General features: G+C 46.0%; 1 protein-coding gene across 19 annotated transcripts in view; it reads right to left on the bottom strand.

The window, feature by feature from the left end:
• The window catches only part of CAMK2G (calcium/calmodulin dependent protein kinase II gamma), a 172300-nt gene extending 165605 nt beyond the window's left edge, over nt 1-6695 (bottom strand). For 5 of the 19 annotated variants that reach the window (XM_081191684.1, XM_081191679.1, XM_081191680.1 and 2 more), the window contains exons 1-2: nt 6228-6693; nt 4291-4385 (exon numbers count right to left, since the gene is read on the bottom strand). In XM_081191684.1, the coding sequence (XP_081047810.1) occupies nt 4291-4385; nt 6228-6292 (160 nt within the window). In that variant the 5' untranslated portion in view covers nt 6293-6693. Of the gene's footprint in view, nt 1-4290; nt 4386-6227 lie in introns of all 19 variants that reach the window. The other 14 variants (XM_081191670.1, XM_081191673.1, XM_081191675.1 and 11 more) reach the window with 7 other exon arrangements.
• Between the last annotated feature and the right edge of the window lie 11523 nt (nt 6696-18218).

The raw sequence follows: 18218 nt of genomic DNA, 5'->3' as shown, positions 1-18218 counted from the left end.
GGTTTCCAGTTTTCCCTTTGCTCAGACTGAATTATAAATTAAATTAAAGGGATCCTTTAAGGCCAACCCTTATTCTTCACTGTTCCCAAGGCTGTACATGGGTTCTACCACCTTCCCTTTGTACCGTTGTCACTGGTACAATTTTAGACTGCGATACCCTTTAGGTTATCTGTCTTATACCCCTGCTCTGCATTGCTGCAATATGGCTAAGACACCATCCTGTTCTGAAGAACGGTGGCTGAAACCCACCCCAATTTAGGTAGCCGAACCACTCCACACCTCCTCAAGCAATTTTCTTCTCTACCCCCCACCCTAACAAGACCATAGTCATTTTGGTCACAACAGCACCCAAACAAAAGTGGAGGGAGGTTAAAATAAGCACAACACTATACCAGAACCCAGATGGCGATGCAAATCACCACCATCAAATTGATCAGCTGATCAGTGGAAAGGTGGCAATAAGCCCTTTACTTAAGCTAGTGTATTGGGGGGGGGGGTTGCCCCAGAGAGCTGGCCAAGGTTGAATGTGTCCCTCAGACCAATGAAGGCCTGGTTTCTCCTGGTTTAGATTCAGTCGCCCAAAGCTACACTTAAACTACCAAGATATTAATGAGAATTACTTGCTCTTTCCACCATCACTCGGCACATCCTGAGCTATTCCCTTTCCCACTCTTACAAATATCTACGTGAGCAAGTTACGTTGGAGAAAGCAGGAAAGGGGTTGCAACACAGCACTACAATCCAGTTGCACACCAATACACTAAGGCTGCAATCCTAACCCTGCTTACCTGGGAGGTAAGCCCCACTGAATTCAGTAGTCCTTACTTCTGAGTAGATATGGTTAGGCTTGCCCTGTAAATCATCGTTTCATAGGCATTTCAGAGTACCAGTGGGAGACTTTCAACAATATTCCTGTTTTGCAATAGGAGACCGAGACAGAGAATTTGCCTCAAATCCAGCCCACAGCGGTTCCTCTGCCACAGAGCACCAGATCCACAATTCTGGTCCCCCATCTTCTTCTACCACCTGCACGAATTCATTTCAGTAATAACAATTTAGCATTTATAACAGCACTTTTATTGAGTATTCACAGGGCTTTGCATGTGATCTGTGAGCAATTCTTACAGGAACCTTGTTAAGTACAGCTTTATTATCCCCACGTTGCTGATGCGAGACTTGAAGCAGGGAGAAGAGCAGTTAGCCTAAGGCCACTAGGTTCACGGTCATGGCAGAAACTGAAATGGGGGCTTCCTGGCTTCGAGCCATTAAGCCAGGTCTTAAGACCAGTGCAGGGGGGAAGAAGCTCAAGTCAGGCAACTTCCATTGCAAAAGGGGCCGAGGCTATAACTGCTGGAGCTGCTTAAAAACCTGGAGAATATCCAAATGCCTAAATGGAAGCAGTGCAGTTGCAGAACACTTGCGGGGCAACTGCAAAGGGAACAGAATAGAAACAGTACATTTTACAAAAGGCAAAGCCTTCTGCGGAAGATGAAGGCCGCTGCATGTCTTTAGTTACATTAAAACCTGAAGTGTGCGCCTGTTTCTCATCCAGAATGTCCTCATCTCTTGAAATTAACTCAGATCAAGGCTGGTAATACGTACTCTGACTTTAACTGAAAACATGCTTGCTACACATAGCTGATTACTAGACAATACAAATAACAGTTTGCCATAAACGACAGTGGAAGAAGGCTGCTGTTTTGCACCATAATTTCTAGCATCTAATTAATATGGTTGCACCAATGTGTCTACCCTATGAGGAACGGGCGGCAGATCCTGGATCGATGGTCAAATGTTACAGAACATTTATGTGCCAGCCAAAACCTTCCTCTTCTCCCAGGCCTCTAATTAAACAATCGGTGGCCTTTTAAATGGGAGAGGGAAGGGAACTCTTTTGTTTGTTATTATGTTATGTATTTTTGTGTGATCCTCAAATGAAAGGTGGTATAGAAATGCAGTAACAACAACAACAACAACAACAACAACAACAACAACAACAACAACAACAACAACAACAACAATAATAATAATAATAATAATAATAATAATAATAATAATACCATTTATGAAGGCATAATAACAAGATCTATTTCACCTGTTATATTTTCCAGGGAGATTTATTGGAATGTTTTAGTGCAAGTCCTTTGCTGTTATGGTCTACGGCTAGATACAAGTTTTAAAAATCATTTGGAAGATATAATATGCATGCTTCACGGTGACCCGTTGAGCCCTTCGTGCACAACATGGTAGACTTCTTGACACAGAAATAAGTCTCCATGCATATATATTTTTTAAAAGATGCACCACAATGTTGAACAGATCCATTAGATCTGGGGAAAACAAAAAGCTCATCACTTTCAACACCATTAAGATTAGTACTCTTATAAAATCAATATTCCACAAAAGACTATGTATGAATCTAGATTCCTTCAGGGGAACTTCTCTTTTTGCTGCCAACAGTGAGGACTGCTTCAAATATTTGTTTGTTTGTAAAATGCACAGGTGTGTTTTACTTCATGCTATCATGACTAGGTGCGGTTCTTGAGAGCGCATGTTGAATCGTACGTGCCAACTCCATAAATACTTTCAACCCATCCTATACATACCTACTCAGAAGTAGGTCCCTCTTTGTTCAGTGGCAATTTGTCGCAAGACAAATGTCTCTATTCCTATGTACTGCAGAATAGCCACAAAGTCAGCACTAACTCTTTAACAAGGATGGCTTCCACACGGGTAAGTTCTGTCTCACTAACCTATTAAGATACATTTGAGAATGCCAACAAGCATACAGAGGTGATCCAGTTGACAGGGTGTACTTGGACTTCCAAAATACGTACAACGAAGTACATCACCAAAGACTCCTAGGTAAGCTTCACCATCAGAGCATAAGAGGAATTGTCATTTGTGGATCAAGAACAGGTTAAGCAACAGGAAGCAGAAAGTAGGAATAAATGAACAGTTCTCCCAATTGAGGGATGTAGAAAGTGGAATCCCCCCAAGGATCAGTATTAGGCCCCGTGTTTTTCAATTCGTTCGTAAGTATATCTAAAACTAGGGATGAGCAGTGAAGCTGCCAGGTTTGTCGGTGATACTAAATTGTTCAGGGGGGGTTAAAACAAAAAGGGATTACAAGGAGCTCCAAAAGAATATCTCCAAACTGAGGGAACGGGAAGTGGCAAATGCAGTTCGATACAAAGAGATGCACATCAGGGCAAAAAGTCGCATCTTATACACATATAACGTTCATGGGGTCTGAACTAGCAGTAACTGACCAGGAATGAGAACTTGGGGGTCGCAGTGGACAGCTCAATGACTGTCGAACCAGTGTGTTTGGCAGGTGTGAAAAAGACAAATTCCACGCTAGGGATGATCAGGAAAGAACTGAAAATAAAACTGCCGGTATCACAATGCCATTATACAAATCTATTGGTGCAAATACACCTGGAATGTGGTGCACAGATCTGGTTGCCTCATCACAGAAAGGATATCAGAGAGTTGGAAAAGGATCAGAAAATGGCAACTCAAATGAGGAAAGTTCACGACGTTTGGGATTTTTTTAGCTTTGAGACGAGGGGACATGATAGAAGTGTATAAGCTATTATGCATGGGGCATGGAGAAAATCAGAGTGCAGCGGAAAGCTTTTATCCCCTTCTTGTAACACTAGTATTAAGGGGCATCCAGTTAACATTCTTAACTGGATTCTCTTAACATTTGTTAAGAGAAGGCTCAGGGCAGACAAAATAAAATACTTCTTCGCGTAGTTAAACGATGGAATTCACATCCCACCACCTTGGATGGCTTTAAAAGAGGATTAGACATATTCATGGGCAATAAGGTTTTCAGTGACTACTATCTCAGACATCCCTACATCCACCCTAAGAGGAAATATGCTTCTGAATACCAGCTGCCGGAAACCGCTGGAAGAGGGAGTGTTCAGGCTCTGCTTCAGGCAATGAGGATAGCCATTGCAATAACAGGTTGGTCAGTGGCCTGATCCAACAGGTTCTTATGATGTTCAAAGCGCTATTGGTGCAGTACTAGTGCAATACTATAGGCGCCAATCCCAAGTAAGAGACCTAATTCCAGGAAAAAAAAATGGGACCGATCTAATCCGCTATCAAATTTGAAAACACACACACACACCAAAAAAAACCTAAATTTGAACAATGACACAAAGAAGGGCCCGAAGCTGGCGCTTTTCACACGATGCAAATGAAAAGTTTTAATGATCCATTCCATGCCACGGAGCTGCAGGACAACTTGATCAAAAACAGCGTTCATGCACTCACCTCTGGCCGACAGCTTCTTGGTATTGATTATCTTTGCAGCGTACTCCTGGGATGATGTTTTTTTCACACATCTCCGGACCACTGAAAAAGCTCCCCTGGAACAAAAAGGAAAGGCTGAACCTGTGAAACTGGTTTAAACATGAAGCCCAAATCAAGCATTATAAACTGATGGCAAATCAAAACCTCATTATCTACACCAAAGTATTTAGCCAAAGTCCATTCTGAGTGGCTACAAGTATTTTAAAAGAACTGAAAACACAGCACTTCAAGAATTCCAAGTGAAGAGGGAAGAAGAGAGGTGCATGAAAGGATGACTAGGGTGGGTACAAGAAGATTTGGTTCCCACAAAGAGTAGAGCTTTGATTATGAAGTTATTTTGCAGGAGCTCATTACATCACCTAGACACACGCCTGCATCGTACACATAAAATCTAAATAAAAATGATAATCTGATATGCAGACAAGAGGAAGGATTTTGCTGGTGTTTGCATTACCTCTTCTGTAGCGTAACTCTAATTAATACATATTTATCAACGCAAGCTGAGCAAGGTGTTTGTGGCAAAAAAAGAGAGAGGTGAGTAGGTGCGCTGGTAAGGAAAAGATGCCAATTCCTGGAAAAGCAGGGAGATGTGGCAACGGAGTCTGGAAAACAGCCTCCATGAATGGTGACAGAGAGGACAGAGTAAGTGCAGGACAAAAGATGGGGGGGGGGGAATCCACCAGAGCCTTTTCAAAGGGGGAGAACGTTCCTCAGGTGCAGAAGGCAGCCTGCCTGCACCCTGAAACGAGAAACCAGCCGGAACAGCAGACAAGCACAAACACTCAAGGAAACAAAGACCAACAGAAACGGCCTGGTCTGGGCAGGAGATACATTTCTTTCCCACCTATCTTCACCCACATCCATTTCTGTAGGCAAGTCAGAAAGAAGCAAGGCCGGTAAGGAAGATGAGAAGTGGCTCAAAAGGGGGGGGGGGGAGAAAAGATACAGCAGCACTCAGGGACTGGTGCAAGAAAAGAGGAGGACTCAAATGCAGCAGTACCTGGGGTGCATCTACCCCCAACCGCACACACACACACAATGTATTCATCCCAACCAGAATATTGGGCAAATCTCCTGCAGAATACAGAGGGAAAGAAAAACAAAAACAGTGTCTGTTTAAGATCAGTGCTGGAGTATTTTTTGGGGGGGGGGAGCATTGGCACAGGGAACCTCCCTTGATGCATGAGAAATGCAGCAATGTCCCTTGTAGTGCAGAAATGAGGAGGGGGGAGGAAGAATCTTGGAAGTTGCAGGCTGCAGCAACAGCAGGGAGGGTGGCATTCAGACGGAAAAGCAGTTCCTGGGTTAAAGCAGCAGTATCCAGCTCAGCAGCGGGTGGGATCCCCTATTTCTCGGGGCAGAAAGTAGACCCTCTGGACTGCTTGCCCCGGCTTCGTTCCCTCCCTCGAGCTACTTCCTCCAAGTGCCTTGGCATAACACAGGGGAGCACATTTCCTCCCGGGCTCGCTTTTGCAAAGCCCGGAGACCCAAGCGCCTCTGCTCCGGTTTAACGGAGCCGCAACACGACGGCCTACATTCGCACGGATGGCACGGGCTATTAAGGCTCCGTTCCAATAACAGGTAAGGGAAAGTCCGCATCGGAGAGGAAGGAGGGAGGGAGAGGCTCCGAGCAGAGAAAAGAGAGTTTGCTAGAAAGACTTCCTGAGTAGAAACTACAGTTAGTAGTAGCACCAGAAGGGAGGGGAGGGCAAGGGAAGAGGAGCCCCCCAAGGAGCGGGGGACCCCAGATCGGGATCGGAGAAGGGGCGAGAGAGGATCCAAGGGGGAAGGCGGAGCAGCGCCCGGCCGCAATAACAGCCCGGCTGCCAGGAGCTGCGCCAAAGCGAGGAGGGAGGAGGAGGAGGAAGACACCGGTGAGGAACGCCTGGGCTGCGTACTTGCCGAGCTCCTCGTACAGCTGGTATTCATCGGTGAAGCGGGTGCACGTTGCCGGGGAGGCCATGTTCGCGCTGCGGAAGGCGTTGCAGGCTCGGCGGGCAGGCACGCTCAGCGCCGCCGCCGCAGGGACATCGGACTGGGCGAGGCTGCGAGGGCTGGGACGGTCGTCTCCTGCAGGAGTTGCTGCTCCTCTCCTACTCCCTCGCTCTCACTACTTCGGCCTCCGTCTCCTCCTCCTCCTCCTGGCGGAGCTGGTGCCGGCGTGCCTCTCCGCCCAGCTGTGCGCTCCCGCCCGCTTCACTGCGCACAGTCACCGCTCCCCGCAGAAAGACGAGGAGGCGGAGGAGGCGGCGTCGGAGGCTGAGCGCGCCCAGCACCGCGAGATCTTCTTCCCGGGGAGGGAGCCGAGGAGGAGACGCCGCCGCCGCCGCCGCCTCCTTCTCTCGTCTCGTCGCCCTCCTTCCTTGCCTCCGCCTACCAGCCAGACCTCCCTCCCCAGAGGTGTGGCCGGAGGGAGCGCGGGCAGACTCGCCAGCAAGGGAGGAGCTGGGCGCGGGCTGCGCTTGCGTGAGGCGGCGGCGGCGGCGGCGGCTGCTGCTTGGTTTTCTTCACAGCGAAGGAGCCCGCCTTCCCCAGTCTCGGCAGCCCAAAGCGCTGTTTGCCTTCAGCCTCACAGACAAGAGGCAGAGATACGGTGGTCGCGCGCGGCGCTTCCTCGAATGGAAGCGCGCCATTCGGCTTGGCGAGCGTTGCGCTGCCAAGTAAAGCGCAAGGCGGCGGCAGCGCTTCTCTGAGGCGCGAGGCGCGTTTTTCCCTCAAGTCCTTTCGGAGGTTGGCGGATAGGAGTCCCTTCTATAGAAGGCCCGTGGAATGGTCGAGTTGGAAGGGACCCTGAGGGTCCTCTAGTCGAACCCCCTGCAATGCACCCATGACAGGTGGCCAGCCAACCTCTGCTTTAAAAACTTCCAGGCGAAAGTTCAGCTCCTATCTTCTTTTTTTACCACCTCGCTCACCAGATGCAAAACAGAACGGGGGGGGGGGACCACAACTGAACCCCCCAGACCCCACATGGGAACTTATAAGAGGGTTGGCCCGCGCTCCTCCCCCCCCCCCTTTTGCAGTGACAGGAGAGGCGCCGCTGTCTCCCGCGCTCTTTCTAAGCTATGGGCGCGCGCACGAGAGGCGGCGGAGCGCAGCCCTGCCTCGCGCTGGCTGCCCGCGCCAATCGGGCGAGAGCAAGACGGCGGCAGGCGCTTGGTGACTCTGGCTTTGCATACCCCGGACCGGATGCGCCTTGGTGAACGCGGGGGAGAGGGCGAGGGGGCGGGTCTCGTCGCTTGGAACGCCGTTGCCATGATAGGACAGGAGGCGAAGGAAGGCTGCCCAAGCCGTTTCTTCGCCAGAGCAGGGTCTGCGAACGGGGGAGCTGGTGGCACTCGAGCAGGTGCAGAGGGCGCCCGCAATTATTTTGAAACGGGTTCTATATCTCGCGCAGGGGCAGTCTCGTAGCCAATGAGGTTGATCCGTGCGATTTTTGCTAATTGAATATACAGTGGTGCCCCGCAAGACGAAATTAATTCGTTCCGCAAGTTTTGTCGTCTAGCGAATTTTTCGTCTTGCGAATCACGAAATCCCATAGGAATGCATTGAAAATCAATTAATGCGTTCCTATGGTCAAAAAAAGGCCAAACAAAGCCAAATTTGGTACAACAACAGTTTATTAACTGCTCTTTAAAGTCACACATACTGTAAAGAGCAGTTCAAAAATTGAAGGGAAAATAAATTAACTTTATAAACATGACAGAAAAACATTTAAAAATCAACAAAGTGTACAGTACATTTTCTAAGACTCTGGGGGACCACTCGAAGAAGGCTCCTCTTCCACTCTTTGCTTCTTGCTCAAGAACCTGTCCATAGTCTGCTGCTTCATCCGCCTTTTCAGCACCTCCCTGAAAGGCGACATGACCCTCGTATCAAAAAAGTTCCCAACGTCATGTGCCACGTGCTTCTCAGGGTGGTGCTGCTCTGCAAAAGTCTGCACCTCCTTCCACTTCAGGCAAATGTCCCTCAGTTTTTCGGAGGACAGCCGTTCCTCAGTTGCTTCCTCCTCTTCCAGTGAGGCCTGCTCCTGCGCAGCCTCTGCCTGCAGTTCGACCAGCTCCACGGTGGTCAGCTCGTCGTCGTGCTCCTCCACCAGCTCGCAGACGTCCTCCTCCGTGACCTCCAGGCCCATGGTCCTCCCCAAGGCAACAATGTCCTGCACCACTGTTGACTCTGGTGCATCAGAGTCACTTGGTGCCACACAGTCCGGCCACAGGCTGCGCCAAGCGCAATTCAAATTTCTCTGGCTGATCCCGTTCCAGGCCGTGGTGATCATCTTCAAGCAGGTGACGATGTCGAAGTGGTCCTTCCAGAATTCCCGCAGGGTGATGGTGGTGCAGTCAGTCACCTCGAAGCATCGCCTGAAAAGCTCCTTGGTGTAGAGTTTTTTGAAATTGGCGATGACCTGCTGATCCATCGGCTGGAGCAGTGGCGTGGTGTTAGGTGGCAGGAACATGATGTTGATGAAGCTGAACTCCTCCAACAAGTCCACCTCAAGGCCTTTAGGATGGGCAGGAGCATTGTCCATCAGAAGCAAAGCCTTCAGCGGCAGGTCGTTGTCCAGCAGGTACTGCTTGACAGCAGGGCCAAAAGCAAGATTGACCCAGTCCACAAACAGCACACGTGTGACCCAAGCCTTGCTGTTGGATCGCCACATGACACTCAGCCGCTCCTTGTCGATCTTGTGTCTCTTGAAGGCCCGTGGGTTCTCCGAGTGGTACACCAGCAAGGGCTTGATCTTCAGGTCGCCGCTTGCGTTGGCACAGAAGAGCAGGGTCAGACGGTCCTTCATGGGCTTGTGGCCAGGCAACTTGGCCTCCTCCTGTGTGATGAAAGTCCTTTTGGGCATCCTCTTCCAAAACAGCCCGGTCTCGTCGCAGTTGAAGACCTGCTGTGGAACGTAGCCCTCCGTCTTCACAACCTCCAGGAACTCCGCTGCAAAGTCTTCAGCCGCAGAAACATCAGAACTGGCAGCCTCTCCATGCCAGAAAAAAACACACAAGCTTCCAGATTCTTGCAAACCCCTCTCCAACTGTTTCCCCAGCCACCCAGCACACAGAAATTCAAATCCAGATTTTTTTTAAAAAAACAGCAGAGTGGCCCAATGGTCACAGAAAATCATAAAAATGCAGAAAAAAACACACAAGCTTCCAGATTCTTGCAAACCCCTCCCCAACTGTTCCCCCAGCCACCCAGCACACAGAAATTCAAATCCAGATTTTTTTTAAAAAAAGAGCAGAGTGGCCCAATGGTCACAGAAAATCATAAAAATGCAGAAAAAAACACACAAGCTTCCAGATTCTTGCAAACCCCTCCCCAACACCAAGTCCTTGAATTCCAAACACCCCAACCCAAAATCCAACCCCCCCAAAAAAAGTTTTAAAAACTTAACTTACCAAATGGCTGCAAAAGAAGTTCTGGAAAAGCTTCAAAAATCACCAAAGTCTTTAAAAACCTCAAAAAAGGCTACTATGTACACTGCGTTCTATGAGTTGCTCCTCGAAGTCAAGTCACAACTGTATTAACAGTGTTAAGAAAAAGGAAACAAACTTGCAAGACGTTTTCGTCTTGCGAAGCAAGCCCATAGGGAAATTCGTCTTGCGAGGCAACTCGAAAACGGAAAAACCTTTCGTCTAGCGAGTTTTTTGTCTTGCGAGGCATTCGTCTTGCGAGGTACCACTGTACACGCATACATATGAAATAACCCTGCTCTGCAGCCAAAAGCAGCTTTTTGGTGCAGCTTTTTAATGGATGCAGAATGAAACTTGAGTGCTGAAACCCACAGTGGGAAAGATAATCCGACCCAGGAAAACAGCATTTAACCGATAACAGTCCACGGCAAATTCAGCAACTGCAGAAAAACAGCAGGTGCCTTTTAGAAAGCCAGATCGGGTCTTAGTAAACTGTTAATATTATTATTATTTATTGAATTTATATATACCGCCCTATACCCGGAGGTCTCAGGGCGGTTCACAGAACAAAATCAAAATATAAAACCACAAAACAAATAATCAAAACCATTGTGTGGGATGTACAACCTCAGTGTCAAATGTGAAGCGAGACCTCCTGTCTAGTTCATTTTAAGATAGAAGCAGCAGTGGGAAGGTGGTGACAATAAAAATATAGGGCTGGGGAAGCAGTGTGGAGAGAAATGGTCATCATCATAATAATACGCTTCCCCTCTACAGCAACCCTGATCCAGTTCAGAGCAGACTCATCCCAGCAGCTTTTTTTAACACCCCACCCCCCCCAAAATCACCAATGTTAACATTGTTATGGTTGGCTACATCATTTAGAAAAGTGATTTATCTGTTAAACCACACCTGCCTGCCTTCATTCTAACTTTCATAATTTCATTATCACTGTGTTATTTAAGAACATAACAAGAACATTGTCTAATAATAATGATGATGATGATGATGATGATAATAATAATAATAATAATAATAATAATAATAATAATAATAATGCATATGCCACCCATCTGACTTCGTTGCCCCGATCTGGGCAAAGCCTATTTAGCTCAGCATCTTGTTTCCCATAGCAGCTGACAACCTCACAAACACATTGAGGGGCTAGTAATTGCCTTTATTTCATTGCAATTGCACAGTGTTTTAAATAGTCGCATATTATAATGCTGGGTTTTATTGCTAGCCAACATGGATGCCTAAGGTCTGGCAGAAAGGCATATAAATACGTTCAAAAACAAAAAGCTTTACTTATATTGTTCCATTTCATGTTACAGGTAGTTGGGGGTTGCATATACTCCACACCCTATTTAGAAACCATTTGTTGATAAAATTTTATTTAATGTTTGCATAGGCAATAGGTCGTTTTTTCCTACTGACAACCCCCCCCACCCAATAATAATTTAAGATTTGTGTTGTTTATTATGCAGATGGAAAGGACAACTCCAGTTAAATAGGTAGAGATGGGCACAGCTGCAACTCTGCTGGCCATAGTGGGATTGTATTAAAATGGAAAGCTTGAAGAGTTTTAAATAATTACTACAAGTCCATTTGGAACACAGCCCAGGACAGGACAGGACAGCAATGGAGCAACATGCAAATGCATATTAAGGCAGATCCTGCTTGCTTTGCTAGCAGACACAGAGAGACATGGAGACCAGCTGATGCAGCACAAGTCTCCAAAGAACAGCAAACACATTTATAGTACCCAGTCATTTCAAGAGCTAGCTTTGTGGCAGGTATTTCAAAACTGAGCTGAAGGAATTGTTTCCCCCTGTTCTCTGTTTCCCAGTTTCTCCTGTAATATGAAGTCCTTTTCTCACAAGAAACTGATTAGGCCATGTCCAAGGGTACAAACATGAGATTTTTCTCCCACCAGCAGAAGGCAGTGGCATGTTTCCTCACTCCATTTCATAGAATCAGCGAATCGTAGATACCACAAGGGTTGTGTAGTCCAACCACTTGCAAAGCAGGTATCTTTTAGCCAATGTGGAGCTCAAACGCACAACCCTGAGATGAAGAGTCTCATGCTCCACCGACTGAGCTAAGAAACATCTTCCACCAGTCAACAAACCCCAGGGCAGTTCAGTGGTAGCTTCCACTGATGTGAACTGAAGGAGCACAACTTCCTGGACCTCTCACTCTCTGTTCCAGGTTATAGAGAAAGTAAGGCATGGAAAAGGGACATGGGTGGTGCTGTGGGTTAAGCCACAGAGCCTAGGACTTAGCGATCAGAAGGACGGCGTGAGCTCCCGTTGCTCGGTCCCAGCTCCTGCCAACCTAGCAGTTCGAAAGCACATCAAAGTGCAAGTAGATAAATAGGTACTGCTCCGGCAGGAAGGTAAACGGCATTTCCGTGCGCTGCTCTGGTTCGCCAGAAGCGGCTTAGTCATGCTGGCCACATGACCGGGAAGCTGTACACCAGCTCCCTCGGCCAATAAAGCGAGATGAGCGCCGCAACCCCAGAGTCGGCCACGACTGGCTCTAATGGTCAGGGGTCCCTTTACCTTTACCTAAGGCATGGAAAAGCAGGAACTGCAGGTTTAGGCATAGTACTGCACTGTCACAGAACTTCCCATGCCAGCAGTAGTTCCACACAAAGTAAATAAAGAGGTGGAGCTTTTCCTAGGAGGGAGATAAGTGATGGGAAAAGCTTCAACTGCGTAAGTGAAGGTTACCAGACGTCCCCATTTCCCGGGGACGGTCCCCAGATTTACAAATCAGTCCCTGTACAAAATCCATTGAAGTTGAAAAGTGTCCCCAGACTGAAAAAAAAATCTAGTAGCATAAGTTCTTCATGTCAACACCTCAAATGTCGAAGAGGAGCAGCAGAGAAAAGTGGAAACCCAAAGGTTAAAGGAACTTGCCACAAACCAAAAGGCCCATGTAGACAGAGAAAGAAAAAACCCCCAATACTTTCCCCCCATTATTGTAGCCAAAGAAAATGAAAATTTCATCGGTTTTTATTTGGCTGCTAATTTTCCATATTAGAGAAGATAATTTCTCATCAAACTTATAAAATTGCTTTAAAAAAACCCCAAATGGCTCTTCCTTGTTTTTCATGCAAATTGAGTGTGAACACGCTAAATTGTATAACATGTGAGATTATAGAATGTGCTTACAGCTACATAGGAAGTTAAGGTGGGTGCCTTAACTTACAATTTCCATACTGTCTCTCTTAAAGGGAAGGCTTTTTGTTCCTGTGTTTTAGAATTTCCTTGCATTTTGAAAAGGAAGTTCACCTCCCAGCAGGTAGGTCACTTCTGCTTACTGGAAGTGGGAAGGGCAAGGCAGCAGTCACTCCTGCCAGTGCCAGTTCCCCCTTCCCACCCCACCCCACTGTCCACTACCGTTTAAATGAGTTCTCTCAACCATAGGGAGCAAAATTTAAGCTTTTGCAACTCTATAACATTTAGCATTCACACTAAGCTTGAAGTTGTTGGAAGTCCCCCCCCCAGTAATATTTACATTAACATGTTTTTATTTATGCCCATCTTTTTTATCAACTTTAACTCTAGCAGCTCCTGAACTGCTAACTTGCAGGGATGCATGTGCCTCTAACCTAGTACAGGGGTTTACGTACACTCTTAATTAAAGGTATCAGATCTTATGAACAAGGAATACTCTAGCTACCTAGATGCCCAGCTAGGCAAATGGAGTGCTGGTCAGCAACTGCTTTACCAAAGAGCGATTCCATTTGCACTCCCTACTTACATCTCTCTGACAGCTGAGGAGCCAAAGTGGGACTCTTCAGAACTCTAAAACTTGGCCACAAGGCATCCAGCTGCTGATCTCTATGGTGCAGAGGCAACTTTATTATCTGAGTTAAAAGGTCACATTGCCTTTCCTTCATTGATGCAAGGAGTTCTGCACAAAGTGTCTTGTGCAAGGAATTTGGAGAGCCCCAATATTTCATCTTCTCCTTAATGCAACCCTTCGTTTATTTCCCCAGAATCAGCCATCGAGGTTTGGCATCCGAATGGTGAGCTTAGGAACTCGGCCAAGCTGCACGGAGCAGATAAAGGGGGTGGGGAGGGAGACATCAGCCCTGCAATCGAGTTAGCTTCACAAAAATATGAGGGGAGCATTCAGTTCCCTTTGATTTGACTGAACACTGGCTGCCTTTTCTCTGCAGGAGGAAGAGCAGAAGCTTCAACCCTTCTATTGACAGCTGTGGCACATAGCTAGGAAAACTATAGCTGGATAAATAAGGTTACTGTCTTTTATTTGGCAGTGCTCCTATGCTTTTAATAGCTGTGCAACACTCGAGAATGTAGCAGGTGAAGTTGTCTCTCGTCATTGCTTTATTTATTCAGGAGCATTTCTAACGCATCTGCTAAGGCAGCTCGCAATATATTTAAAACACAATAACACAAGCGTCATTACAGCTGGGCAAAGGTGTATATAAGTGCCTCCACTCCCCTTGTTCTCTGATGTTCCAAGAAATGCAATTCTTCAGCTGAATCTACTGGCTGTTGAAGCAGCTAGGTGACAGGACAAGACATCCTCATTGAGGGGCGGCTGATGTCTGACATAGACCTGGCCCTGGTGGCTGATGCAGGAGGTGCTGGGTGGAGCCAAGACGTAACATGCCATCCTCTCAATTCTCAGATGTTCCAACATTATCATGCTGGGAGAATATACCGTATTTTTCGCTCTATAGGACGCACCAGACCATAGGACACACTGGACCATAGGAGGGGTAGAACAGGGGGGAAAATCCTCCCCCTCTCTGCTCAGCGCCCCTTCAGCGAAGCAGGAGGAGGAACAGAGCCCCTTCCATTTCTCCTCCTGCTTCGCTGAAGGGGCACTGCACAGAGACGGAAAACAGTGAAGCGAAGCCTGGAGAGCAAGAGGGATCAGTGTGCACTGACCCCTCTCGCTCTCCAGGCTTCAGGCAGCTATCCGCAAGCCTTTGGAGCGCAGCGGAAACTCCTGCTGTGCTCTGAAGGCTTGCGGATAGCTGCCTGAAGCCTCCGGAGCGCAGCGGGAGTTCCCGCTGCTCTCCAGGGGCTTCAGGCAGCTTCAGCGAAAGCAACACGAAGCCTCCAGAGCACGGGAGGAGCTCTCCCTCTGCGCTTCGGAGGCTTTGCATTGCTATCGCTGAAGCCAAGGAGCCTGCGTTCGCTCCATAAGACGCACACACATTTCCCCTTAATTTTTGAAGGGGAAAAGGTGTGTCTTATAGAGCGAAAAATACAGCACTTGTTGAATTTCTGCCTGTTAGGCAAAGGCAATGCAATCTCATCATAAGAATGAAGGTGACAGCCTTCCTTGCCATGAAATCCTAAGTTTATCTACTTATGGGTAAGCTCCATTGTGTTCCTTGGAGGCTACTCTCAAAGACGCATGCTTGGGATTGCAGGACTAATGGGCAGAAGCCCAAAATATTTTGCTAAACCTATACAGTAAGAGATGCCAAGCAGGTGTACTTACTGTCTGATCTTGGGCACAGGAGCTAAAGATCACTGCTTGACATTAAAGCAGACCAGATACTAAGCGATAGGTCAGTTTTTCTATGAAGCATGTAATTAACACTTGGCACTTAGCCCCATGGGATATCACTGACTTAAACAGCTTAGTAAAATAAAAATGGGAATCGGATGGTGTCAAGGATAAGAATAACAGGTGCATCAGTGGCAGCTAGAAACTAAACGATGGGGAACCTCAAATCTTGCGCATCACAGCGTGTTAAATGCACCTGCTGGCTCAAGTAGAATATGAGCTTAGAACAATAATCTTCCCCGAAGGGCAGGTGCACTGACTACTGTTCTTTTTTGTGACTCAGAACTGAGCAAAATAAACTGCTGCTTATATGTTCTTGGCTATTCTGTTCTGCTATCCGGACTTTCAACGATATCAACAGAACACCTGTTCAGCAATTCATTTCACAGGAGAGCTACTTGAATGGGAGAATGAAGAAATGTGAGCCAGCCCCCTCCCAGAGTCCCCCAATGTGGACTGCCAACATCCTGGGTTCACAACAACCATTCCCCATCCCCATAAATTTATGCATTCTTGAAGGGCCGATATTTTTCCTTGTGTATTCAGTGGATAATCTGGTGAAGTTGTATTAATTCAATTGCATTAACGGCCACCAATTCTCCTTTAGAGAAGGCCCACAATTTGAAGGGAACTCCTTGTTTATACTGGCTATTTGCTTTCTGCAGCATTTTCATTAAATAGAAACAACCCTTTGGTTGGCATCTGTCTTGTCTCAGAATGGAAGATTTCAGGGGTGAATTCAAACTGAACATACCTGCACTGATCTCCTGTACAGACCAATACAGGAGAGATATGTTTTGTTGCAGCTGGGGAAGATGAAGGCGTTCGGTTGTGCTAATGAAGATACACCATGGCATTTCTTCTTTCTGCACTTCTCCCAGCAGTCATTCCTCCTCTGAATATAATACCTCCCTCACATGTAATGTTATGAACTGAACCATCACTTGGTTTATCCAGTCACCCTGAATAGCTAGAATAAACGTGATAGGCATTTTCATGCCAACAGCTCATAAAATATAGCTGTAAATTGCCTTCCAGAAAAACCCCCCTCTTATTATAAAGTTACTGTATATTTTCTTCATTCACTATCGGTTCTCAAAATTCCCTTTTGTCAATTCTAGTTCATTAGCTCTACTTTTTGCTTTCAATTCTCTAATTACTGTTCCCCGTTGTTCATATCTTCCCTTCACAGTCTTATATTTTACTTCCCTGATTACCTATCTTAATTTCCAATTCTCTCAATTTCAAGTCTGCCTTGCTCTGTTTTTGGGTTGCAATATTTTATTTAGCGTCTAATCTCCTTATGAGTGGAATTCAATGTCTCGCTATCATGAACATTCCTCCTGTGCTAGCATTACAGCTTACCAGATGGGATGTTTCCCCCCTACCTCCCACTACACTGTTCTAGGGTTCTCCTAATTCTCCTAACACCCCTCCTCCGAATCGGTTTTGGGGAAAGAAGGGGATGGGAAAGCCCACTGCACTAGCAGAAATCATTGAGCAAGGCTTCCACAGATGGGGCACATTAGGTTAATCCCACCCTTTATCATATTAACGTCGTTGTTCTAATTCCTTGACTCTCTAAATATTTCTGTTATTTTTTGCTTCCTGGGGCAAACTGTTAGCTTCTTTCTTCAAATTATTGTACTCATTTGTGAAGACATCATTAATTGTTTCAAGCATTAAATCAACATTAAATCAAAATTCATCATGTATTGTTTTCTTGCATCCTTATTTTTGTTTCCTGTTTACAGATCCATTTTCTCTAAATACATTCAGATCTGAGCTTCAGCTTTCAGATTTTTCATAAGTTAATCAAATGAGAATATTAATTGACAGGCTCTATCAGAAAAAAAATCCTTTGGCGGCTCAATTAATTACTCATATTCACCCTTCATATATCAGTTATGATACAGATGAAGTCCACAATCCAAAAAAATGTACATCAGCCAACTCAAATTATGGTTGTACCGCCCACAACTAATATGATGGTGATCAAAACTGCAAATGAAATAAAATACAACAATCCTTTCAATAACCATTTCAAAATTCACTCCAAAACTATATTCCCATTCCCTCAATTCCAAGACAGACAATTCAAAGACTGTTAATTCAATAATATGTTTTATATATTCTGTAAGCCGCCCAGAGTAGCTGGGGAAACCCAGCCAGATGGGCAAAGGAAAATAATAAAATTATTATTATTATTCAAAAGCACTGAGTTCTAGACTAATTCACCAATATTAAACTCTAAAGTAATCAATATGGACACTGTCGCTTCAGTTAGTTCAGTTAATTCCACTTAGTTTAAAATAAATAATAGTTGATAGAACATGAAATGAAAGGCAATCAGTACTAACGTTATCAATTCAGAAATCATCAGTTCAAAAGCGATTAAAATGAAACCAACACACCTATCACCACCAATCAGTGACCCAATACAGATAAACATAATTTAGTTCAGGGATTGTGAATTCAATGCGGGGGGCGAGTCGGTGCCTCTGCTACTTAGACCATACTCCTCTCCCCTCTTGACCTCACCGCTTTAAAATAGAACAAATCTTGGTCAGTATGACATCCCCCTATTGCCAAAGAAAAACCATTGAAATGTTGAAGTTTTGAAATGATGGCTGCTTTTGGCTGTTCCAGACCCTCCATGTGTCCCCATTTCCCAAGAAACAGTCCCAGATTTACAAAAGCCGTCCCGGTTTCTGATTTTATCTGGGAATGTCCTGCTTTTTTTTTAGGACGTCCCGATTTTCATCAGAGAAATGTTGGAGGGTATGGAGCTATGCGACTCCCAAGCCAAGGAAATAAGTAACTCTACAACTCTACAGACATCTGAAGGCAGCCTTGTATAGGGAAGTTTTTATATGTTTCATGTTTTATTATGTTTTAATATATGTTGGAAGCTGC

This window comes from Podarcis bocagei (genome assembly GCF_964188305.1).
Source record: "Podarcis bocagei genome assembly, chromosome: 4".
NCBI classification, from domain to species: domain Eukaryota; kingdom Metazoa; phylum Chordata; class Lepidosauria; order Squamata; family Lacertidae; genus Podarcis; species Podarcis bocagei.
The sequence above is the reverse complement of the archived record's forward strand: the minus strand, read 5'-3'. Positions and strand labels throughout refer to the sequence as shown.